General features: G+C 43.3%; 1 protein-coding gene across 1 annotated transcript in view; it reads left to right on the top strand.

The window, feature by feature from the left end:
- ANKH (ANKH inorganic pyrophosphate transport regulator) overlaps positions 1–26,920 on the top strand; it is a 160,298-nt gene that overhangs the window by 84,230 nt on the left and 49,148 nt on the right. The window contains exons 2-3 of the mRNA XM_025387843.1: positions 14,699–14,915; positions 25,351–25,469. Coding sequence (XP_025243628.1) covers positions 14,699–14,915; positions 25,351–25,469 — 336 coding nt within the window. The remainder of the gene's footprint in view (positions 1–14,698; positions 14,916–25,350; positions 25,470–26,920) is intronic.

The following is a 26,920-nucleotide window of genomic DNA, read 5'->3' as shown; positions in this document are numbered from 1 at the left end:
CAAAGCTTCCTCCTTTCCCTGGGTCTCCTTGGTCCCCTTACCCATGTAGATGAAAGGGCTGGAGCAAGGCACCTCTTCGGCTACTCTAATTTTCAGAAACAAGGTCTGAGTCACAATGAATCTGGATTTACAGAGTGAAGCACAGCATGGGCACTTACTACCTCCTGTATCATGTATGCATGAAATAGCAAGTGATAAAAATGAATTCATTTTCCCATCTTTAGCAATTTTCAAAGCACTTTAATTTTATTCACATTATTCTCTAGCTTATTACATTATCATGTCACTTTTTAAGGTAAAAAACCTTAAGTAAAGCATGGATATCATCATAAAGACAAAATAAATTCAGGACATATAATTCTTAAATTGCTGTTGCAACCAGTGACACTGTTGACTCTGCAAATTTTGGGGGTGCCGTGATTATATCCTTTGTCCTTTCTTGTATTGTGTTCTAAACAGCTTAATTCAGTGAGATAATTTTACTTCACCTGGAATACCATGCATCAATAATTTAAACCAATAATAGCGGCGTAGGATGGCGAGGTAATGACATTCCTACTTGCACACAGCAAAGCAAATGCTGAAGACAGCCTTGTCACAATTAAGTAAAATAGTGCTATTTTTATTTTCCTGAGATTCCTATCTCCTTTTGTGTGTGTGTGTGTGTGTGTGTGTGTGTGTGTGTGTGTGTGTGTGTAGAATGGTGGCGACTCTCTTCTGTGCTGCGGTGTCTTCTCTTGTTCTGATAGTTGTAGGCGGTGTTACTGATTCCTAACAGATGGCTCAGTGAGACTGGTCATGGGCTGAGCAGACTATTTTGTTTAATGACTGCTTCTAACTCTCTCTCACCTCCTGAAAACAACCAGATCAAGCACCCCAGACCTTTAGAACTCATTCACAAAACTTGATGTGTGCCAGTTACATAAATACCAACAGTGAGTTCTAATGGATCCCTCACGCAGAAGTAAATGAACCCCGCAGCTGAGAAGTGAAGAAAACTTTGGACAAATTAAACATCCTTGTATAATATGCTCTGCCATATACAAAAGGAGCTGCTAAAGGTTCTCGTCCTTATCTTCAGTAGGCTGCTATAGGGGTTCTCTTGGCATCCCCACTGCTCTGGTGATGGTGAGCAGGTGCATGAGCTTTGCAAGATGGCCTGTGTGGTGCTGGATTTACAGGTTTCAAACTCTTCACCAAGCCTCACAGTCATGATTGCACAATATAATTGACCTGATTTCTTTTATTCTCATTTTCTTGGCATGGCTCAGATATATTAAATACGTCTTTAGTCACACTCAGTTCAGCCTTTACATCTACGCCGTAATGCTTGTTGTACAGTACTGTTTAAAAAATAATCTTTACTTTAGGATCTTTGGAATTTTTTGTAAAGATAGTCTTTAGTCAAAAGTTCTCTTTGATCTGATAGCTAGTCCTCTCTGTTTAAAGTATTGCTAGTAGGCAGAATTCAGCACCAACTATAATCTCTAATTCAAAGTAAAGGGTTTCACTTTACTTTGGTTTTAGTATAATAGAATGAGGGTTAGGATCGCTAGCTGTGAAGCCAGGCTCTCTGGATTTTTCTCTGAGCTTTGTGTGTGCCCTGGATGAGTGATTTCGCCTCTCCATATATCAGTTTCCTCCCCAGTAAACTGGGGAATAAAAATATCTCCCTCACCGTGTTGTCAGGGGAAGGTAAAATCTTAGAATAGAGTCTGCCGCAGCATGAGCACTCAGTCAGTGCTAGCTGCTGAGATCGTCATCATCATTATCATGGTCACTGGATTTCTTAAGGTCCAAATGCAAATGGGCCTTCACTCTTTTTTCACTTCGTATAAACACACTTACAAACGTCCGTGGAAGGCAGTAGACGATACAGCTTGAAGTTGCCCTTGAGTCAGAAGAAGGAATGGAGATTCTGAGCTGCTCAGGATCCACAACCACAGTTAAGGCACTGGGGTCATCAAGAAAAAAGTCTACCACCAAGCAGGCAGGTAGAGAGAGTTGGTTAAAACACTCCCAGGATCCCAGACGTAAACCTGTATTCCAGATTGTTGTTTATGGAGTTGGTGCTGGTGTTTCAAAATTTGGGCAGAATCTTGAGGTATTAACTAATCAATACCATTTGAGAACCATCTCTCTTTATAAGTATAAAAAATCAGGAAATGTGAGCATTTCACTAACAGGAAAGCTGCGAGATTGAGGTGGGGAATAAGCATTCTTAAATGGCACAGGAAGCGTTGGGGTTTAAATACACTACAACTTTCATGGTAGCAATCCTTTCTTGTCAGGCCTTCTGCCATCTTGAATTGAGGTTAAATGTAGCTGGGTGAATAAGCTTCATGTTTCATGAGCGATCAGGAGGATTCAAAGAGGGTCTTAGGACACTAAGTCTACCCCTTCATGACGGAGCATATTTTCATATTAAGAGGTCATACGGGAAAATGCTTTTTGTTTTCTCCTGACGTGTTGAAGACACCAACAGGAGAAAGGTGAGTTAGCCAAACGTCGTCATACCCTGCCTAGTTGTTTGTCCCTGTTCTTTATGGAAGCTCCTCCCCAGGTGTGGGAGGTGACTGAAAACACCAGTGTTGTATTTTGGACTTGCCCAATGTTGTCTTGGGGTTTTCAGGAAGCACTAAATATGGACAGCACCACACAGAGCAGTCACTTTGACTCCTAGAGGGACCAGGTTCCATTTGACTGCTGCTCCCCCTGAACCACAACCTCATGTGTGGGCGTGAAGTTCTTGGCTGAAGCTCTAGCTAAACAGAGTGAGGGAGTCTCATTTAGAGCTATATAGATCCCTGGGAAAATAAAGCATGGCTGGAAAACTACCGGGAAGACAAATGATCCAATTTAACCCAAGCCACTTTTCAAAACTCAGACCAGCAGAACAATAACAGTGGAAAATTACAGGAACCCAGGCTCCTTGAGAGGACCGAAATCCAAAATTGCTGATTCTCCTCATCTTTGGAAGAAGCTCTTCTCACAGGTAACTGTGCCTGCACATGTACTTCCGACTTTTCCACGGGTCCACACATGTACGATTTCTGAGGACTTAGGGTGTAAGGCAGGTTTTAAAACTAGATTTTATCTACTACAATGGTCAGTTTCCTTGATGTCATCATAAGTATAATGAGATCCTTGAAGCTGTAGACGGAGGAGTTGTCTTTTGTCAAAAGGATTAGATAGCAGCCCAGGCTGGTTCCGAACGAGATAAAATAATTACCTGGCTCTTAGGTATCATTGTTTTTTCTAGTCCAGGATGAGGCAAGTGAAGGAAGTATTCATCTTACTGAAAGTCAAAAATGCAGCTTTCAACATTTCACATAATAATCTCTTGCTATTTTAGGGAACAGTATCAGCTTCCAACTGGACACCCTTTTTTGTGGAAGAATTCGAAAAGATGTTTCCATATGAGAAACATGATTTTGTTTTGTTTTGTTTTGAGACAGAGGCTAACTCTGTTGGCTAGGCTGGAGTACAGTGGTGCGATCTCAGCTCACTGCAACCTCTGCCTCCCGGGTTGAAGCGATTCTCGTGCCTCAGCCTCATGAGTAGCTGGGATTACAGGCATGTGCCACCACGCCCAGCTAATTTTTGTATTTTTAATAGAGACAAGGTTTCGCCACGTTGGCCAGGCTGGTCTTGAACTCCTGACCTCAGGTGATCCACTCAGCTTGGTCTCCCAAAGTGCTGGGATTACAGACGTGAGCCACTGCGTCTGGCCCTTGATTTTATTTTCTAACCATGTGGTCATGAATGTGTATAACAAGGTCAGCACCCAGCAGCCCTTGGCAGGTCCTGACTTGCATGGTCACCTCTCCTGAACGCCCTGTCGCCCGTCCAGGCACCCATCATTCACAGTGAAAGGTGGTTCTCTGTCAGTGGCACACTCAGCTTCTCCAGGGTCTGGTCAGAAAAAAAAAAAAAAGCTGTTATCCTTTGAATGTGAGCTTCTGATTTCCTCCTCATGACGACTAACTTCTGTTACAAGATTTGACTCCATAATGGAACAGCTTGTCCTCTATCCCAATTGACATCCAAAAAGAGTTGAAAAAAGTCTTTACTTTCGCTTTACACCAAGGCGGCTAATTATGTGGCCCATTGCTGCATTCTGTTCATGTCCGTGTGTCTGCAGTTAAGCAACCTGGGTGCTCAGTGTGGCTTGGTGGAAATGGTCGTGGAAGACCTACCCATCTGTTGAGAAGTGATCAGAACTACATGAATAGCTACAGTGACACTGTCAGCACTTTGCATATTTTAAGTTCGTAGATTTTACCCAAAAAAAGTATGGGTTTTTCATTCAGAAGTCTAAACCTACAGTTAGAAGACTTTATTTACGAATGGCCAGACATAAGTATTTTTGTATCACAGTTAATACACATTCGTTTGTACATGTATTGGGTTTCAAGCATTGTGCTAAGTAAATGCAGAAAAACTGGTGACAAATAAGCCGAGTCCCTGCCTCAAGGAGGTAACAGACTGGTGATATGGGTGGTCGGGTGAGCAGGTAACCGCTGTACACCCTGATGAGGGCAATAACAGGGTCTCGGATCTGCACAGGGGGCTGCAGAGCACAGAGGAGGGAAGACAAGAAAGAGAGTGGGAACTAGAGGATGTTGGGAGTCAAGAGAGGGTTTCTTAACAGGATGGAAGAGACTTTTGCCTGTGTAAACATTGATGAGAAGGCCAGTCAAGTAGCAAAGATCAGACAAAAAAAAAGAAGAAGATGGTGGATTTGAACAAGGCTCCTGAAACGGTCAGAGGAACATAAAGGTAGAGCCCCAGATGGATGGCCCCACTCTCACCCTGGTCAGGCCCACCTTTCTTTTGTGACAGGAGGGAGGAGGTGAGGAAGAGCTTAGGTCATATGTGTTTCGTTGAGTTTTGTAGTTTCAGAGAGAGAAGCAGTAAAAAATTTAGTTTCTACCGGATGGATTCCACGTTCCAGATGAATAAGAGGTGAGGTTATCTGCTGAGTAAGAAGGAGTGCATCTCAAAGTCTTCCCAGCTTAAGACTACTGAGAGCCAGGAATGGGAAAGACTAGAGAGGTAATTGGGCAGCTGACAGCATGCGGGGGGCGTTGGAAACCATGAGTGAGCAGTGGCAGCAGACTATGTGGCTGTGTATTCGTTTCCAGCAACTCTCAAAGCCCAAGTAGAATTCTACAAATACAGTTAAGGGTGGAATAGGTCAGTCAGGTGAATCCAAGGCTAGAGATTTGCAGGCAGTGAGTCGTGGGTTTTGGCAAGGGTGGGGTTAAGTGATGACCCTGAAGTGCAGGCTGCAGTAGTAAGGAAGGGAAGACAGGAGGAGCAATGAGAGGGAAAGTGGGGAGTCGAGAGAGTGCCAAGCTTAATGAAGTTTAGAATCGAGGGAGTGGGAGAAACAGAGAGAGCTGAAAGGGCAGAAATTGCAGCCGGAGATTTTAACTGAAATTTGAGAAGTGGAGCAACTCTGGATGATGAAGGCAAAGGTGTGGCCACAAGAGTGGGCGCTTGAAGCAGAGTAGAGAAGGACACTGGCATGCATGAAGTCAAAGAACTCAGAGGGCATTGGGTGGGTTGACCAGATGGATATTGAATTGCCTTCCCTGCAGAGTTGAGATGCAGAGGAGACTCTGAGCCAAGTGGCAGGGTCCCCAGTGAAAATCGAAGGGACTAGAAGGGATTGACTTCTCCATTTGGAACTCTAAGATGAGAGAGGAATATGGCTAGGGGTATGAATCTCAAAAAAGCAGGGAGTTTACAGGAGAGCAGAGATGCATCGGCTGGAATGGTGTGGACAGCAAGAATGCACACCTACCTCCAGGACTGCAAGGATCTGGAGGACCCCAGGCCGGGTGCTGCAGGTGCCCTCACCCTCCTGTTGCCCAGCTCTGGGGTTGCCAGGAATTTCGGCTGCTGGGTGGACAGCAGCAGTCAAAGGCCACATAGTGCCATCTCAGGTGGAGGTGACACAAGTGGCAGAGGCAGGGAGGTGCTGTTCATTGGAGCAGGACTGCAGGGCATTTGCTCAGGGCCTTATAACCACGATGGAGCCTGCAGGAAGCATGGGAAGGAACATTCTCTTCCAAAGGCCCAGAAGAATCAGACTAGGTGACCACTCTGTTACTGTGGCCGGGGTGGGCTCATGGGCCCAACTTATGTACTGAACCCCAAAAGATAATCTGTCTACACATCAGTGCTTCGTAGGTTTCCCAGACAGGAGATGAGCTGAGCAGTTTGTACACCAGACCTCTCAGGGAGGATGGGTTACCACCTGGACCCATGTCCCAGGGGCACAGCACTCCTTCCCACTTGCAAGAAATGCTTGTTGCTAGCATGAGCATAAAATGACTGGCAGGATCGGGGGTGAATTGGGCCTCCTGTCCTGAGGAATCTCAGACTGCAGTATAAAGATATTTCCGGTCTCTAGATCTGAAGTTTACAATGTTGGCATCTCTTTTGGGATTTAATGATCTAGACAGCTCATACCAGGGAGATCAGTTCATATCTGTGGGATTTGGTAAACATTTCCGTGGAGGTTATATATTTTACTTTTTAATATCCTGTGGTTTTGTTAACTTACTGTGGAAAAAATAAATCAGGCAACAGAACACAGTGAACCTGGTAGATACTGGGAGATACAAAGCCCTGCATGACCCACTCAGTGCTTTCTGGACCCAGATATGTTTGGGGTTTTTTGTTTGTTTTTGTTTTCGAGATGGAGTTTTGCTCTTGCTGCCCAGGCTAGAGTGCAATGGCGCAATCTCAGCTCACTGCAACCTCCTCCTCCCGAGTTCAAGCAATTTTCCTGCCTCAGCCTCCAGAGTAGCTGGGATTACAGGCTCCTGCCACCATACCCGACTAACGTTTTTTGTACTTTTAGTAGAGAGAGGGTTTTGCCATGTTTGGCAGGCTGGTCCCAAACTGCTGACTTCAGGTGATCCACCTGCCTCAGCCTCCCAAAGTGCTGGGATTATAGGTGTGAGCCACTGCCCCGACCCCAGATATGTTTTTAAGTCAGCCATTCCATGTTGCTAAGTACCCATTGTGTAAAGAAGACTGATCTGAAATGCCTTGTGCCGTGCACCTGGGGCCAGACCCAGGCTGTGATTAAAGGGCAGCTTCATATTTACAATTGTTGGAGTGCTGTTAAATCTGGCTCTAATCTAAAGTAAAGTGTCTTTACTTTGGAAGCCCCATGAATGTTTAGAGACTCGCCTTTAAACAGTGAACCTCTGCCCTGGTGAATGTCTTGGCCATCTGCCTCAAGGCCTAATTCATGCTGGAGACATCCTAGACACTTTTTTAGCTGAATTTCATGACCATAGCTATTCCTCTTTACCAGACAGAGCAACTTCTTCCTGGTGTTGGCTAGAGATGCAGCAGTATTTGGGATTGACATGAACCGAAGAACACTTCCTATCTAACTGACTGAACTACAGCACACTCTCAACACCGACATGACCTAGAAGGCTCCCCACATCCTTCGTATGTTTAGATTTACTCCTAGTGCACTGTGGGGCTGAAGCGTGGACTCTTTTTTCCTATCTCAGTTCTTTCTACATGATCTTGTTCAGTCCCCTGGCTTTAAATTCTACCTGTAGGCCGATGACCTCCAAATATATATCCACAGCCCAGACAGACCCTCCGGACTCCAGACTCACAGAGCTGAGTCTCTCACACAACTTCTCTCTTTGGAATCCTAATGGGTATCTCAAATCCAATATGAGGCTGCCAATGGAGCTCTTGCTTTTTCCTCTGAAACCTTCCCTCTCTCATTTCCTCAACCCAGAGAATTGCTGCAGCGCTTGATGAGTGACTCAAGCCAGAAAGCTCAGCAGTCATCATCAGGTTCTGCCTCTTTCTCATGCCCAGGAGGGTGTGGGGGGCGGCCCCCTGCCCACGCTCTGCTCCCTGGGAAGAATCGTGGGAAGCATGAGCCAGGCATCAGGACCCAAGCCAAGTGTAGTCCCTGCCACACCCATTTGCTTTCCCTCCCACGAGCTCTCCAGTCAGGCCACTCTCCCTCTCCACTACTCGCCCTCGCCCAAGCCGCACCTTGTCTGGCCTGGGTTACCGTCGGGCCCTTGGCCTCTGTGTCTCGCATGCCTCTCCAGCCCACTTCTATCACCAAGGCCAGTGGCAGCCCCTGTCCCGCTTCTGCCTAGACCTTTAATGGCTTCCCACTGCTCTTCCAGCGACATACATGTTCTTCACCACCACCTAGAATGATCTCACCATTGCCTGCTTTTCCAGATCCACCTTCTACCCATCTCTATTTCTCCTACTGGCCTCCCTTCTGTTCCTTAAACATACTAAGCCCTCCTGCAGGCCTGAACCTGCCTCCAGCTCTTTATGCACCTGGCTCACTCTTGGTCTTTGGGTCCCAGCTCAAACATCATGTCTTTAGAGGGGTTGCCTTGTCTACCTAAATGAGCTCCTGCAAAAAATGTCCAGCCATTGGCATATAGCAGGCCCCCTTATCCATGGGTTCACATCTGCAGGTTCAGCTACCTGCAGTCAACCAGAGTCTGAAAATTGTGCAGTATTTTGAGAGAGAGACCACATTGACATAACTTTTATTACAGTATATTGTTATAATTGTCCTATTTTATTATTGTTATTGTTACTCTTACTGTGCCTAATTTATAAATTAGACTTTGTCATGCTTTGGGAGGCAGAGGCAGAAGGATCACTTGAGCCCAGGAGTTTGGCCGAAACCAGCCTGGGCCACACAGCAAGACCCCAACTCTATAAAAAAATTAAATAAAAATAAAAAATTAGCCAAGTGTGATGGTGCACACCTGTAGTGCCAGCTGCTCGGGAGACTGAGGCAGGAGGATCACTTGAGCTCAGGAGGTTGAGGCTGCAGGGTGAGCTGTGATTTTGCCACAGTACTATAGCTTGGGTGACAGAGAAAGGCCCCATCTCAAAAAAAAAAAAAAAAAAAAAAAAAAGGGACTTTATCACAGGTGTGTGTATGTATAGGAAAAAACATAGTATATGTAGAGTTGGGTACCATCCAAGGTTTCAGGCATCCATTGGGGGTCTTAAAACATACTTCCTGTGAATAAGGGGCACCTATGTATTTTTTTGTCTTCAGTACATATTACAATAAATGTTTATTCTATTTGTATACATTTTATTTCATTCTTCCAAATATTTATTGATCATCTATCTTGAGATGCCCCCTGCCCCCAGGTTGTAGGTCTGTGGATGTAGCAGTGAAACGAAGGTGTCTGCTTCCTGGAGCTTACATTCAGGTAGGGCAGTCAGGCGAGAAAATAAATAACAAGTAAAGTTGTGATACAACGTTAGGAAGTGAACATGTGATGATGAAAAACAGGGTGAGCAAACAGAGACAGATAAAGCAAACAGTAGGTAACTGAAGGATGTGTAATAACTTAATGATCAGCCAGGCATTGTGGCGGGCTTCTGTAATCCTAGTTACTCGGGAGGCTGAGGCAGGAGATTTGCTTGAGCCTGGGAGGTGGAGATTGCAGTGAGCCAAGATTGCACCACTGTACTCCAAGCCTGGGCGACAGAGCGCAACTCTGTCTCAAGGAGAAAAAACAAAACAAAACAAAAAAATCCTTAATGAATGAGAAGAAATCACCACACATAAATGGGCGACAGGTGCTTTATTCAATAAGTGCTTTTGAAGTAATAAACTAGTTGGAGGCAATTAGTTTTAATGCATAACTCACTTCCTAAGTTTCAGGGAGATTAAAAAGTGTGCAAATGAAGCTGTAAATTAGAACAAAATTATCCTATCTATGGCGGGGTAAGAATGGCAAATCCAAAAGCATAGAAAAAAAACTCCATAAAATGATTGACAGACTGCATGATAACAATGTTTCTGGTATCAAAAGAAAACATGGAACTAAGCAGTGAACAAACACACTGGGGGAAACATTTGCTCCAGATGGGGATAGCAAAGTGCTAGTGATATGAATGTAGCTCATGTCCTCAATTCTGCATCTTTTTTCATGCTTTTGAATGTTTCTTGAAATCAGGATGATTTTCAAATAATGTGTATATTTAATATGGTCATTAAAAACATGAAATCAATGGCATCTCTTACAAGCAATAATACCTTGCAATTAAAATGTGATTTTAAGAAGTGTTTCTTTAAAAATTAGTTCATACAGTTAGTATGTACACTTAAGTTCTCCGTAAAAAATAGCCAATTCATTCGTGCATTCAACAATAGAGTGTTTACAATGTCGCCTTGGCAACAAGGTGGTAGGTGAACAGCAGTAAACAAAAGCGGCAAAAATCCTTGCTTTCAAGCGACTGTCAGCCAGCCACTGCTTCGTGCCCGGCGCACTACCTACCCTGCTTCTCAAATCAGTTGGGTTATTTTAGGGAGAGTAAGTACTTTAGCCAAGGCCACTCAGCGGTTAAGTGATAGAAGCAGATTCCAACTCAAGCCTGCATGGCTTTAAACCCTGTGCTCTTCCTCAAATTACCGTAATCGTCGGGCTAAATGAAACTTTCTCACTTCATCTCACTGACAGAGCTGTCATTACCTGGGCCCTCTCTCTTCCCACCTGCCTCAGCACTGGCTTGAGGACTCAAGTTCGGAAACTGTTGGTGGAAATAGAAAGCATTTCAGTGGATGCCTCAGCCCAGGCTGGTGTGTTTTTAGCAAAAAAAATAAAATAAAGAATGCTTTGCCAAGAAGACACATAAAATGTCTAGTCCTCCATTATTTAGGTGCCCTATGAGATGCTTTTAAAATTTTGCTAAATAATAGATATCATCCAAGATTTAACACATTCGAGCAATAAAAACAAGTAAACAATTCACAATCCTAGATTTTGGGAAGGATGGGAAAGAAAACAAACCATACACTATTCTTGACGTCTGACAAATAGGTGATTAGAAGCTGTCCCAAATGGAGTTCTCTAGAAGCAAAACCTGTGTGTAGGGGAGGAAGCAGGGTAGGCGGTGGGGAAAAGTGAAGCGACGATGTGGTCCCCACTGGAGAGTGGCTTCACCCTGATCCCAGGGAGAACTCTGGAGCATGAATTGTACCACAGTGGTCCTACTTGCAGGCAGGACACTGATCTTATACACTCGGGTGGCTGCGTGCTGGTTGGATCTATGGTGGACGCGTCAGATGAGTTTCACTAATGCAAAGTGGCTAGGAGTACTTCTCCCTGACAAGAAGACACCTGTGAGCCGTTAGTGGCCAACTCCCAGCATCTGGGGGTGGGTCCCCTGCCAGGTAAAGGATAGGGGATCTGGGTGAGACACCAACATTGTCCTCTGCAGAAGGCCAAAGGGAATTAATTTGGTAGATTGTCAAGTGGTAAGTTTTGCACATAGACAGGAGGAGCCCGTAGACTAGAGATGTTTGTTGAACACAGGCACTTGATATAAAGGAGGTTTTTGGTTTTTATTTTGGTTTAGGGTGTTAATGTATTCCATCAGGGAAAATTTGTTTCTAAGAAAGGCGTCATGGCAGGTGTGCTCTGCAAAGGCTGAGAAGGTTCTTATGGAAGTTTTCACCGTTATTAGTGGAAAAAAGGAAAACAATTAGAGATAAAATTGGAAACAATTATCAGAAGCTAGCTTATATAATACCAACTGTGTCAGAAAAATGATAATGAGTTCCTACGGCTAGCATACATTTTTATTCTAGATTTTTTTTTTAGTTGTATTTTCACATTGGTATTTTCCTGTAAACGCATTTTTCCTAACAGTGCTTTGCAGAGAATGTCAACCCTTAAGTTCTCATTCTACCAGTCAGCTGTGTCTCCTGGTGAAGGAATGAAACAAAGGCACAGAATGTGAAGCCCTTGAGTTTTGCCGAGTAGCTCTGCCAGCGCTTCTGCCAAAGTCTGCTGACGCTGAATTACATGTAGGCCCACAAACTACATCACCCCTTGAAACTAAGGAATAACTTGAAGAGTAACATGAAATACCTCCTTTCATAGATTCTGAGGCACACTCCTTCCACCTCCATATTTTAGCAACTCGGAAATCTGGATACATTTTATAATCAATGACATCCAATTACAATTGGGAATATTTTGTCTTTTTTCTTTTTTTGGAGTGCAGTGACACGATCTCAGCTCATCGCAACCTCCACCTCCCAGATTCAACTGATTCTTCTGCCTCAGCCTCCAGAGTATCTGGCATTGCAGGCTCGCGCCACCACGCCCAGCTAATTTTTGTATTTTTAGTAGAGACGGGGTTTCACCATGTTGGCCAGGCTTGTCTTGAACTCCTGACCTCAAGGGATCTGCCCACCTCGGCCTCTAGAAGTGCTGGGATTACAGACATGAGTCACCGCACCCGGCTGGAACATTTTTTCTTTCTTAGTGGCATATAACTAATAATGTACCTTACTGTTGTGTCAGACCCATATTGACTTCAGTAAGGATGACACCACGTTCAAGAGGCCAAAGAAGAGACCCGGAGCCAGTGATTGAGACCTAAACCCTATTTACCGAGGGGACTTACATACAGGGAAGTCCAGTGGTGGCAGGCCCGACAGGAGAGCTGCTACCATTTGTAAAAAGCATGCAGTTTACGTAGATCAGGTGCATCAGCATTCTTAGGGTATGTTTAAGTTATTATTCTTATCAGGTGCATCTACCATGCAGGGTCATTCTCAGGGTGTGCTGAAGTTATTGCTATCAGATGTATCTGCCATATGCTTACAGTCTATAGTATCAGATTCAGTGAAACACAATGGTGGATTGAGTTTACTTTGTTTTGTTATAATGTAGTATGATTCTCATATATGTTTGAAGATGAGTTCTTGAATCTTTTGTTGTATTCAGTCTCCTCTTTCAAGCACCCTTTGGTATTGTTGAGATTAGCTTTACCCTGTATAGCAAGGTAGCTCTCAGACTATGGCTATAACCATATACTTGTAGGGAAAATTATCAACAGCTGTCTTGATTAATAGAAATAGGAAATAGACAGGAAAAGTGAATTTCTTTCTTCTTCTTTCAGTTTACATAGCAGAGACTGAGTATGAATTCTGTGAATGTGATCGTGTCTCTATTGGATGAGTGACAAATGGCAGGCCAAGACTTTAGCGTATCTTTTTTCTTAAAAATATGTTGTGGATATATGTCATTCTGCATTTGTCAGAATCCACAGAATATACAATATACCAAGAGTGAGCCCCAATGTAAACTACATTACACTAGTCACCCCTATCCACAGTTTTACTATACATGGTTACAATTACCCATGGTTGACCAAGGTTCAGAAATATTAAATGGAAAGTTCCAGAAATAAACAATTTATAAGTTTTAAATTGCATGCCATTCCGAGTAGTGTAATGAAATCTCTCACCATCTTGCTTCATCTCTTTCTCATCACAAGGAGTACAGTAAGATATTTTGAGAGAAAGACCACATTCCTATAACTTTTATTATAGTATATTGTTACAATCTGTTTGATTATTGTTGTTACTCTCTTACTGTGCCTAATTTATAAATTAAACTTTCTCATAGGTATGTATATATAGGAAAAAACGTGGGTACTTTCCATAGTTTCAGGCATTCACTGGGGGTCTTAGAATGTATCCCCTAAGGATAAGAGGGGACTACTGTCTGGTCTTTGAGTAATAATGATGTATCAGCGTAGATTCGTTGATTGTAAGACATGTACCACTCTGGTGTGGGATGTTGATAGCAGGGGAGGCTCCGTGTTTGTGGGGGGCAAAGGATATATGGGAACGCTCTGTACTTTCCGCTCAATTTTACTATGAACCTAAAACTGCCTTGAAAACAGTCTGTTTTTTACAAATATAAAACTATACAGAAAGCCCGCTCTTCTGCATAGTTGCCTGTTCCTAATGACAGAGGCAGTGTTCTAGAGGCATTTCAGTCGGAAAGCTGTCGCTACCTGGACATCCATTCCCACTGGTCTGCTGTTACTCATTTGTCTACGGGGTGGGAAAGTTAGTTTGGAAGTACCATCCCAACAAGGCCTGCAGTGCCTAAGAGTGTCTGTCTTGGAGGATGTCTAAAGTATTCAGGGTATTTTACGACCGCATCTTCCTGTATAACCATTATCCAAAAACATTTGTTTTTTAGTCTAAAGGTGTTCTTTTTCATATGTGTCTGCATAGAGCTCAGGAACGTATTTCAGGCCAAAATGTAGGAATCAGGTAAACAACATGCATTAATGAAGAATATAATAAATTCCTTCAGTACTTTTTTCATAGCATACAACTCTGCTATGAAGAATACATAACGTATACCAAGTATTTAAGATTACATGTACACACATGAACACACACACCCCCCTTCTTTAAAGAAAAAAGAACCCATCCCCTTGATATAAACCGTTAGACTCATTTCCAGCGTGTCTGTTGCCATTATGTCGATTCAGCCTGCAAACAAAATTTAACGTTTTAGTTTTTTAAAAAAATCAACTTTTAACCAAAACTTCTTAGAATTATTTTTCAATATTAGCATAAACTATTTGTTGGTGTTTTGCTATTATTTTAACTGCAGTGGACAGGTATCTCCTTCACAAAAAGAAACTCAAACTGAAGCTGATGTAGACGAAAATGAAAACCAATCACCTTTATCCAATTACATGAGATGTACCCTATAAGTTCTTCGTGTTTCTATAGAAACGTGATCTGCTAAGTTTCGTCTTAGGGGTATGATTCCCCAGAGAAGAGACGACATTTCTAATACTTGTGGGTTTTTTTCCCCCTTCCCAGGCCTTGAACCGGGGCATTGCTGCTGTCAAGGAGGATGCAGTTGAGATGCTGGCCAGCTACGGGCTGGCGTACTCCCTCATGAAGTTCTTCACGGGTCCTATGAGTGACTTCAAAAATGTGGGCCTGGTGTTTGTGAACAGCAAGCGAGACAGGACCAAAGCCGTCCTGTGTATGGTGGTGGCCGGGGCCATCGCTGCCGTCTTTCACACACTGATAGGTGAGGCCGCCGACCGCCACTGACCAATCTAGCTTTGGCAATTTCTTATTCCTTTCCATTGATTTAAATATATTTATTGAGATAAGTGGTTTCTTTACTAATTATCACATTTCTTATGAAATTTTCAGGGAATAGAAGGAAAGTGCTTGTGCTCCTAGCTTAAGACAATAATGTGTTTTTTCTGGGGAGCTGTAGTTTTTGTGTCTCTGATTCCCTAAGTAAAAGGGAGTGATTTCATTAGTAGGCGATTACACCTAGGAATAACATTTGGTAAGGCCAATAAAATAGCAGGTGCTTTAATTAGAGATACGTGTGCGTCACTGTACTGGGTCATTGAATCTTAAGAATAAAAATAGAATGACTGTTATTTAGAATTAATGCTTATCAGCAGTGAGAACAAATGACAGATTGTTCTATTTATTAAATTAATTTGTTCTAGGATCTTATTCCATTTTATTCAAAAACAAGACTAAATACTTTTGTCATAGCATTCTTTCCATGACACAACAGGAAAGCTGTATCGTACATACAGTGACTGGCTTCCGGTTTACCAAGACCCTGGAAAAGCAGCTCTCCTTCAGGGCTGGAGTTCTGCTGCTGCTGCTTTTGTGCTGGGAGTAAAGCCTTAAGGGCATGATTTCTGAACGTCGTGGCTTTAAAGCAGCTTTGCTTACCTGGCATAAAAATTGAGTGGTACCTCTATTGAAGCCAGTTACATAAAACACTGTGAATGACACTTCATAAACCCATTGTGTACCTCAAAATTGTTGCTGATTGTATAAAATGCATGGCTGTCAGTGGTGAATAAAGGAACCAAAAGATTAACCCAGACCATTTGCAATGTGTTTGCATGGCAGCTAATGCTTACTCACATAACTGCAAATCTGAATGTAAATAAGGAAAGACCTTTGTGGTTTTCCTTTTTAATGTGGCATAAAATTTTGTGCTAAGAGCAGTGTGGAAGAGAGTGTGTCTGCTGGTGGACCAGACATTCAGCCAAAGCGTTGATATTGATCCTTTAATTTGTGCTCAGAGCTTCAGGGCATGGAGTAAAGAGGAGCTGCCTCTGATTTCCTCAGTTTATGCCCTAAATGCTGACCGTGGACTGAGTGTTTGCACAGGTACCTGTATTTGAAGTAAATTTCTGCTACATTTGATGTGAGCCATTTTCAAAGAGTACATGTACAGTATTTGAAAAAAAAAAAAAAAAGCCATATATTTTGTAAAATAAGGGGCTTCCTTAAATGAGCAAATGAGTTCCCTTTGCTGCTAGCTCTTTTTTTACTTGGACTTATGAATAATCCAACATTCCCTATTTAGCCATGGTTGAATGAGACTTTGGGACTAAACAGCTAGTTATCAGTTGTCAGTAATTCTGGAAGAGAAAAGCTAAGCATCCCGTGTTATTGAAGTTGTCGGGAAGAAAAGGTGGTCATTGAAATAAAAATCAGTGTCATTTTAGCTTTTCAATTTTAAAATATAATTACAAAATTTTAAATTTAAACCAAAATGGTTTTCTATATCTCATATATATTTAATAATCATTATTCGTTTTTATACTTCTGCAATCACAGCATTTTTCCATCCACCAAACAAACGTTTTCCACAGTTGCTATGAAAGCACATATGGATTTCTTTGGAACATTTGAAAATCAGATTTTAATGACGTACCCTTTTCTAGAGTGTTGGCCTCCTTACCATTTTCTGCCTAAGTCTTGAGCCACTCTCCTGCCTCTGCCATCTGCTACATCGGGCATCTTTGCTCACCTTTCTGCCTCCTTCTGTTTTTAGTAATCCTATAAGCTTTTCTATATCCAGATCCTGCCCATTTTCTTTCCCATAACCGTGGCCACAAGTTCCATGACGGGATGTTGCTGTCCCTCCGCCCCCTAGCCATTCCTCCCACCGCTTTCCTACGTCATTGAACGTTGCCCTTCCAATGGCAGTCTCTACGCATCACCTATATTTGACGCTTACACCCATTTTCACTTCGTAGTAATCCTGAAAACAGCTACTTATATTTCTACTTCAGCAGTCAGCTCCTGGATAACTATGTGTGTGACAGGGGAACACTGAGGTAGATAAAACAGAAAAGGAAATACTCCCAGTATTTTTGACTTGAAAAGCCATTGTATGATTTCAAGCAGTCTTCCAATTATATTTGCTTGGGCTGATATTGAAATGAGCATATATTCCCTACATGTACAGCTCCTGGGTGGGGCCTACAGTAAGTACAGGAAGGCTTGTATTATAAATTCATCATGCTGAATTCAGAGTGGGAATATAAATGAGATACATCGAGGTTTAAATTAATTTCTTTCTAGTCTTTTGTCCAGGCAAAAGTAGTTGAATTGTCTTCAACATTTCTTTAAGTGCTAGTTTCCCATCACCTTAATGAATGTATTTCCTTTTAGCAAGTTCTTCTAATTTTTCAAAGGCATTTATTTTTGACATGTGAGAGCATAGAGCAGGAAGAGATTTTCTTTTTGGGGTTGGGACAGGCCTCATGGATGGAGTCATTTCTCAACCGTCTCTGAAGGATGAGGTGCATTTCAGCACTTTCTTCAATTTGTTTGTTTGTTTGTTTGTTTCTGAGACAGAGTCTTGCTCTGCTGCCCAGCCAGGAGTGCAGTGGTGCGACCACAACTCACCACAACCTTGACCTCCTGGGCTCGATCAATTCTCCCACCTCAGCCTCTTTAAGTAGCTGGGACTACAGGTGCACGCCACCACATCTGGCTACTTTTTTTTTTTTTTTTTTTTGTAGAGATGGGGTTTTGCCATGTTGCCCAGGCTGGTCTTTGAATTCCTGAGTTCAAGCGATCTGCCTACCTGAGCCTCCCAGAGTGCTGGGATTACAGGCATGAATCACCACACCCGGCCAGCACAACACTGTCTAATTTTTCCTTATCTTTGTTACAGAACGGAGTCAAGAATTTGCCCTGTGCGCTATAAGGAATATTTTGCTATAGCCATCTAAAATCATCCCAACATGATGTTCTCTATGTTAGACTTTTTCTCCCCAGTCTGGATGAACCTCAACACTTCGTACTTTTCACTGTTTACTAATAATTTACCAATCCCTGGAGGATCTTCTGCACTTACAAGGGATTTCCAGTGCGGACATTACCAGCTCTGAAAAATCAGTTGCAGATGTATCTTCTCACTTTCACTAACGCGGTGTCCCCTCTGTGCATCAGTTAATGGGTCACAGTAGGATGATTGAAATAGGCTCAGGTCAAAGAGCACTAAAAGCTTTTGTAGTGTCATCCCTCATTCACTGGGTTTGCCCCAATAAAGGAAAGAAGGAAGGAACCTTTTACTAGGTCCTTTTCATTAGATTTACTGTAGTTAAGGAATTATTTTTTCTTACATTTCTTTTTTTTTTTTTTTTCTTGACCCCACTATTGAGCTAGGCATTCTCCCATCTTTGAGAACTTTGCGCTTGGTAGTGGATTTCCCCAGACAAGGCTGGGGTACATTCCACTGACCACTCAGACACTTCCCTGGGAATGCTTGGTGGAGATTGCGAGGGAAAGATGGCCCCAGAGAATGTGCCCAGCAACTCTTCCCGCCCAGCCAAACCTTGTGCAATAAGCCAGTAGAGCAGACACTTGGAATTGTGTTGGATTGAGAGAATTGAAGTCTAGAAGGTCCACCAGACAAGAGTTACTGTCCATTCTATGCACACCCGTAGCCTGGCTCGAGATACCCAAACTGCACAAGCCTTGGGAGTATTTCTTGGCCCTTGTTGAGCAGCTGCAAGTATCTCTTTTTTAGCTGAACTACAGCCATGATCTGTCATAGACACCATTTTTTAAAACTGCATTGTCCTGCTAGATTCAGTTACAAAACAGAAACAAAGAGTACAGAGCCCAGGGTTTGCCATCACCACACCTTCATTTAGGCCAGTGGTTGTGGTGCATGGAGGAAAGCATGCTGACCTTGCATTTGACCCCATTTGGGTCCAAATTAATTTCACGTGCATGGAAATTAGTATTGCCTAACCTCCTAATTCACGAAGATGTTGAAACTGCTGCTGTGGATTTTAACTTTCTTTACACGTTTATTCTTAACAGTAACCTGTGAGGCCCTTGCCATGTTCTGAAGCTGCCTGGGTAGGCAGCAGAATTCAGGAGAACAAAACTGCAGGTTCCTGTGCCCTTCCAGTGAGCCACTGAAGTAATTTCTGGCCCAGTTCTGTTTGCCAGACTTCTCTTTTCAAACTTTTCCATTATTCATGGGTTATTAACCAGCTCTGTAAAGAGTAAATTAGTATAATTTGCCATAATTTAAACCAACGAGGGTGCTAGGAGTGAACGGACAGTCTCAGTATGGTCTTACAATTTATTGCCATGTAGAAAACCATCCCGATCCTCAGCAGCTCAAAACACAAGCATTTATTTTTGTTTGCAAGACTACAGATTGGCTGGGTGGATCTTTGGAACTTGACTAGGCTCCTGCCTCTGTGGTCAACTGAGGGTCAGGAGGTCGCTCTGCTGACCTTGGTGGGCTCCTTGTTAGCGAACATCCGGCCATCCTAGATGGCCTCTGTTGGAACAGCTGAGCTCTCCTCCATATAGTCTCTCATCCTCCACTAGCTTTGCCTGGGCGTTTTTAGACGGCTCTTTTAGACGGCTGTGGTGATGCTCCAAGTGAAGGGACAGAAGCACACCTGATGGCTTCCTGAGGCCAGGAATCAGAACCGGCCCACCATCACTCCCACCCACACTGCTGACCAAAACAAGTCACAGGCCGGCCTAGATTCACGGGGTGGGGAATAGACCCTGACTTTTAGTGTGAGGAGCTGCCAAATCATGTGACAAAGAGTAGGGATATAAGTAGAGGGAAGACTCAGGGATATTTTTGCTACCAGTATATCCCAGTCACTTTATTTACTTATTTATTTATTTGTTTATTTATTTATTTTTTATTTTTTGCTCTGTCACCCAGGCTAGAGTTCAGTAGTGTAATCTCGGGTTATTGCAACCTCTGCCTCCCAGGCTCAGGTGATTCTCCTGCCTCAGCCTCCCAAGTAGTTGGGATTACAGGCGCCTGCCACCATACCTGGCTAATTTTTGTATTTTTAGTAGAGACGGGGTTTCACTGTGTTGGCCAGGCTAGTCTTGAACTCCAGACCTCAGGTGATCTGCCCGCCTTGGCCTCCCAAAGTGCTGGGATTACAGGCGTAAGCCACCGCGCCCAGCCTCCCAGTCACTTCTTTTAGGGGTTATGGATTTCAACATTTATTCAATCAGCACACTGGGCTAGATCCTGAGAATTCAAACATGAATAAGAAATGGTCTCTAGAAAGAAGCAGATCTCCTGCAATAAATTATTCTGAACTCCACTCCACCAAGTCTTGATGCCAGTGAGACAGAATTCTTGTTCTTGTGTTAAAATTTCACAGTTACTTTACTTACATTGTGCATGGGTTTATGGTATCTCTTCAAGACCTAGGTGATATTTATGCCTCCCATCCCCAACACTGGACACGTGTTGCCTAGTATAGATTATATAGATGGGTGATATTAAATGTCTGTATCCCAGCCCAGATGCAGGAGACTGTCCCCTTCACAGCTGTGTTAGTGTGTGTAGTACCTGATGCATACGAGTCACTCAACATGTATTTATTGAAGTGATTTAAATATGGCCTATCAGCCATATAAACACACATACCTTGGAAATAATACCCTAGAAGCACAGGGGTGAAATTACCTGCTCCCATGAAAAGCCTCGCAAGCTGGTCACGGTGGGTCAATAACAGCACCTGTGAGACTTTTAAACATTGAGAACTTGGGAATTTGAATTAGAATAATGGTTCTCAAATTTGCCTATTGGATGTGGAAAAATGTATCTAGACTTATTTCGGTTAATACTGACACTTTATGGTTTGTTAACAGCTCCTGGATGAACAGGTTTGAGAACCACTGATTCAGAAAGGGCCTATGGCCCTGGCTGGCTGAGGTCAGTGGACCCGTGAATCTGAAGGGCACTTTCTGTGTCCCTTGTTTAGGAGGGTCAAAGCTGTCAACCTGTAAACAGGTCAAGTCACTGTCTTCTTGCTGTTGCAGTGTCATAAAATTTGTTTACATCTGTTCAAAAACCTTGTTTAACTTTTTTTGTAATGTTCTGCTCTTCATAAGGAATACAGGCTGTTTTAGAACAGTCTTGGTAAGGCAGTTTATAGAAGCTGAAGGTTGCTAAATATTGCTAAGGCAGCTAGCCTGGTAATCATGGACTCTATGCAAAGCACTTTAAACAAATTACCTGCCCCCCACCCCCCCAATAGCTCTAGCTGGAAATAGCTCAGGGGCATGGGAGGGAGGGAGTCGCCCCAAGAGAGTGGGTGAAAACAGTTGTTGGGATTTTATACTCACAGCTCCCAGGGTAAAGTAACCTCTCTAGTTATAATCAGACTCCTCTATCATGTAGGGGAGGCGTAGAAGGACGTTAGAAAACCTGTGAGGAAAAGCTTCTTCCCGTGGCCTTCAAATATCTCCCGGAGTAGCTGAAAGAGGAAGAGACTGAAATAAAAAGAAGTTAAAAGAAGCAAAGGCAGCCTCAAGCCTCATAGGTCCCACAGTACTCTGAAACCCAGGGAGCTAGGACAAGCCCTGGATGCTGAAGAAGGCAAGAGTTTGGGGACACCTTCCCACAGAACCAGGAAGCTGGGCGGGGCTCATCCCCAGGAGAGTAGATGGCAAACGCCCCAGCAGTCCTTAGACCCTGTAAATATTACATGTTTAGCCCACTTATTCTGCATGAAGGCACGGTTTTTGATGTTTCTGTTAAACTATTGTAATAAGTAGCTACATTTAAGAAACTGAGGTTAAATTATATAGAGAGTTTATTTGGGCCAAGATTGAGGATCGCCACCTGGGACACACTTCCCAGTGGCCTTGGGGAGTGCTCCTTTCAACCTTTGTTACAAGCAGGTTTTCAAAGGCAAAAGGGGCTGGGTGCAGTGGCTCACGCCTGTAATCCTAGCACTTTGGGAGGCTGAGGTGGGTGGATCACCTGAGGTCAGGAGTTCAAGACCATCCTGGCCAACATGGTGAAACCCCATCTCTACTAAAAACACAAAATTAGCTAGGTGTGGTGGCACATGTCTGTAGTCCCAGCTACTTGAGACAGGAGAATTGCTTGAACTCAGTGGGGGAGGTTGCAGTGAGCTGAGATTGCGCCACTGCATTCCACCCTGGGCGAGACAGAGCGAGACTCCGTCTCAAAAGAAAAAAGGCAAAAGGGGACAAGGAATGGGCCAACACGAAGTCGCTTGACGGGAATACTCATTGATTTACGGTATAGGGTATGGATTGTGGTGTCCAGCATATGGCATTTTATGGCTACTTGGCATCAGTTCATCTGGAGCCCACATAGCAAGTGGTTTCAAGGTCATTATTAGCTCAAGGTGGGAGTGAGACGTGACCGCTGTCACACGTCGTCACATGTCAGTGCATCTCTAGGCCTGATAATTAAAGGGGCTGCCCTTCCTCAGATGAGTTTCTTTTTCTTCTCAGCAGGGGGAAGCTTATGTATATTGATCTCTGTATTTCTGGGTACTTCAGGCAGACTGCATGCCCTGCTCTCAGCTGCTGAAACTCACATGTCCCATCCGATCTTCCTGCCACCCCAGAGTTTAACATGAAAATAAGCCTCTCTCTCCCTCTCTCAGAAGCTGCTTGTACCTGTGTTCCAGGGCTGCCGTAACAAAGTGTCACAAACCAGGTGGTTTAAGCAACAGAAACTGAGCGTTTCACAGTTCTGGATGCTGGAAGTCTGAGGTCAGCGTGCTGCAGGGGTGGCTCCTTCTGAGAGATGGGAGGAAGACTGTCTTCCAGGCCTCTCCCCAGCTTCTGGGTGTTCGCTGGCAATCTTTGGCGTTCCTCGGCTTGTAGAAGACTCGCCCCGGTTTCTGCCTTCATCTTCACACGGCGTTCTCCCTGTGTGCATCTACCTCTGTGTCTGAATGTCTGTTTTGTAAGAACATCGGTCATTGGATTGAAAGCCCACTCTACTCCAGTGTGACCTCATCTTCACCAGTTATATCTGCAGTGACCTTATTGCTAGATAAGGTCCCATCCTGAGATGCCAGGGGTTAGGATTTCAGCATCTGAATTTTGAAGGGACGTAGTTCAGCTTATAATACTCCCCTTTCACCAATTCCATAGTCCCCAGCTTCAGCCACAGCAGTCAGGTCCCCTCAGCTGGTGTTTTATAGTGACCGTAACCTTCACCAGGGGATTTTAGCTCATGAGCTATTCCTAGCCAGCCCTGTGCTCTTGCACTTGGCATTGTGTTCGTTGCTCTACTCGCCTGGCACAGCTGCCTTTACCATTGCCAGTGGCCTCAGCTGAGAGGTGGGTGTGGGGACAGCGATGTGGGCAAGGTCAGGATGGTCTCCTTGCAGATCCCTGCACAGTGAACATTTGTTCACTGAATGAAAACACATGTGCAAATAAACAGCAGCAGCAACAATAAACTTTGAACAAAATTTCCACAGTTCAGCACCCAAAGTAGACCATTTGTATGATTAAGTAACATCTTCATTCTGGCTTTGTGTTTAAGCCAGCTTAGCTCATGTCTGAATGCAATTCTTACCTGGCCACAAAATCAGACAGGAGCCTCTCCCTCCCTGCCTTCCCAGGTCAAACCTCTACTAATCCCCTTTTCATCTCTGCACAGCTTCTGATCCAAACGACAGGGACGTCACAGCTGCCTCCTTCCATCCATGTCCCTTGCTATAACTAATCCCATCTTCCCAGGTCTCTTTTCTTTCTGCCACGTGAAATGCCCCCTCTTGGATTTCTCTTCTTGATGCCTCAGTGGTTCTGATGGCCCTACTACCATGACACCTGGCACCTTTGTTCACCTGGCAGCTGACCTTCTGGTTGTTCACCTCTACCCTGCCTGGAAGGACTAGGAGCTTTCCTCCTTCACTCTCCTCGACCTGGCCCACCTCACTCTCTGAAGATTGTAGTCATTCCAGCCTCCCACCTCTTGAAACCACTTACTCACACCTCTAATACCCATAGTTGTAAGAGAATGAAAACTGTAGGCATACCTACTCTTACAACATTCATAAGACACTGTGAAAAACATGAAGATTATTATTTTCTTGTCTGTCTTTTCCTTTCCTTCCCTTTCCTTTCCTTCTCTTTCCTTCTTTTTCGCCTTTCCTTCCCTTCCCTTTCCTGTTTCCTTTCCTTTCCTTTCCTTTTGTATTTTTCCTTCCCCTTCCCTCCCCTCCCCTCTCCTCTCCTCTTCTTTTTTCTTTTCTTTCTTATAAAGACGGGGTCTCACTCTGTTACCCAGGGTGAAGGACAGTGGCACGATCATAACTCACTGTACCCTTGAACTCCTGGGCTCAAGCAATCCTCCTGCCTCCACCTCCCAAGTAGCTGGGACTACCGGCATGTCCCACCATGCCTGGCTAATTTAAAAAAAAAATTTTTGCTAGAGACCAAGTCTCTCACTATGTTGCCCAGGCTAGTCTCAAACTCTTAGGCTAAGCAATCTTTCTTCCTCAGCCTCCTGAAGTGCTAGGATTACAGATGTCACCCATCTTGCCTGGCCTGTTATTTTTATATATAATCTAAACCTCTATCAATGAGGTAAAAAAAATAGCTCAATGTTTTATTTAACCTTTGGTAATAAGATCTGTCAGGATTCCTGACTAATACATTAGGAGACCTTTCTCCTTCTTCCCTATTCCTATTTGACACATATGCATTCATTCAGCCCGTACTGGCTTACTGCCTACTGTGTTCTAGTCACTGGTAACAAATTCTGATATTGGAAGGACTAGAAAAGCACCTCTGCAATGCCATTTTCCAGCATGCAGGACTATACCCTAAGTTGCCACCCTCTTCCCAAAAAGTGAAATAAAAGAACTAGCAAGTGCGAAAAAGCTAGCTTTAAAGTTTTATGGAAAGGCATATTAACATCTAGAAATTTTCTCTTAGTAAATAATTAAGAATATGTGTAAACATTTAGCTTCAAACCTAGCCACCAAGCATTCTTTTGTAGTATCAAAATGAGGGAAACCACCTAACTGTGTAACAGTAGGAGACTGGGCAAGCTGATACTCAGCAAACTCTCAAAAAGAAATTCAGTTCATTGAAGGGAATTCAAAGAAATAAAATGTGAAAAGATGATCATGGTTTACGAAAGAGTGTGTATAATACAATCTCATTTTTATGTTAAAACACAGAACAATAAAAGAACTTGGTGATTGGAGCCCAGAGCATTGGCTGTGACTCACTGTGGGTAGAGGGATGAGATTATAGGCCATTTTTTTCTATTTGCATATCTCATTTTTCTGCGACGAACAAATACTACATTTAAAATTGTTTTTAAGCTTTTGAAATAAAAAGAATATAAAGATATCCTTTTCTAAATATTTCCACATATGCCTTTTGACCCATTGCAGCTTATAGTGATTTAGGATACTACATTATCAATAAACTGCACCATGTGGACGAGTCGGTGGGGAGCAAGACGAGAAGGGCCTTCCTGTACCTCGCCGCCTTTCCTTTCATGGATGCAATGGTGAGTAGAGAAGATCATTGGCTTTCTTTCTTTTTCTTTAGCTGGTGGTAAAATATACATAATATAAAATTTACCATTTTAGCTATTTTTGTGTGTACAGCTTAATGTCAAGAAGGACATTCACATTGTTGTGTAATCAATCTTCAGAACTCTTCGTCTTGCAAAACTGAGATTCTGTCCTCATTCTGCCCAGCTCTGGGCAGCCTCCATTCTACTTTGTAACTCTATAAATTCGACTACTTGAGATACCTCAAAAGAGTGGAATCATACAGCACTTGTCCTTTTGTGACTGACTTATTTCACTGAGCGTGTCTTCAGGGTTTATCCATGTAATCGCAGGTGTCAGAATTTCCTTCCTTTTTAAGGCTGAGTCACTTTCCAGTGAATGTCTAGGCCACATCTTGTGTATCCGTTCATCAGCTGATGGACATTTGCATTGCTTCCGCCTTTGGGTTCTTGTGAGTAATGCTGCTATGAACATGAGTGTGCAAATATCTGAGTCCCTGGTTTTGGTTCTTTGGGGTATATACCCAGAAGTGGAATTGCTGGATCATATGCAAATTTGATTCTTGAGGAAATAGCAGACTGATTTTCATAGCAGCTATACCACCAGCAGAGTACTCAGGTTCCAATTGTCTGTTGACTTTTAACCAGTCCATCTTGTCAATGTATTTAATTTTGCCACAAGTTCTGGTAGGTGGCAGGAAAGCCCATTTGAAAATTTTGTTGCAGATACACAGCTCTTTTCTGATATACTCAGGATCAAAGGATCAGAATCACTTTCTGATAAACTTACCACTTGTGTGGCACAGACACCCACAGTTTCAGAGTAAGAATCTGTTGAACATACTGGCAGGGATTCATTATTTTAATAACCAGCTTTACCCCGTTAGCTCAGGGCTGCCCACTTCCATAAATTCTTTGTCATGATACTGAGGAGTGCTTAAACAGCGCTTTCATTCTCTTCTGCTGTCTTATAAATATAAAAAAGACTTAGCAGAAAAGGAAAAAAATAGATATATGTATATGTTTTCCAATAAGGTCCAGTGCTGGAAAGTAAACCCTTTCCTTTGGCTCCATTTTGAATTATTCTTGGAAGGAGACTTAAAAATATGTTAGTCTGTATAGTTTTTTACCACCCCACCTCAAGTTTATATGCAGTTAGATGCATGATGTAAGTGCATAACTGGCTTCCCTGCAGTGCCTGAATTAGCCCATGGTGGTGGCCCAGTTAGAGAACTGAAGGAAGTGGCCTTTCTGACATCCCTAAAGAGTCGAAGCCCAGCTTCCTGGCCAGGTCCATGCTGTTGCTCTGAGGTCTGTCCTCCCATCTGTGTTGGAAGTGGGACTCTACACACATAGAAGAGTTACAGTTATACGGTGAATTCCAGGAACTCAGGACTGTTAGTAAAAGTGGATTGCAGATTCTTAAGGACCTGGTAGTCCATGTC

Source organism: Theropithecus gelada, chromosome 6 (genome assembly GCF_003255815.1).
Source record: "Theropithecus gelada isolate Dixy chromosome 6, Tgel_1.0, whole genome shotgun sequence".
Classification (NCBI taxonomy): Eukaryota; Metazoa; Chordata; class Mammalia; order Primates; family Cercopithecidae; genus Theropithecus; species Theropithecus gelada.
This window is presented reverse-complemented; position numbering and strand designations above follow the sequence as displayed.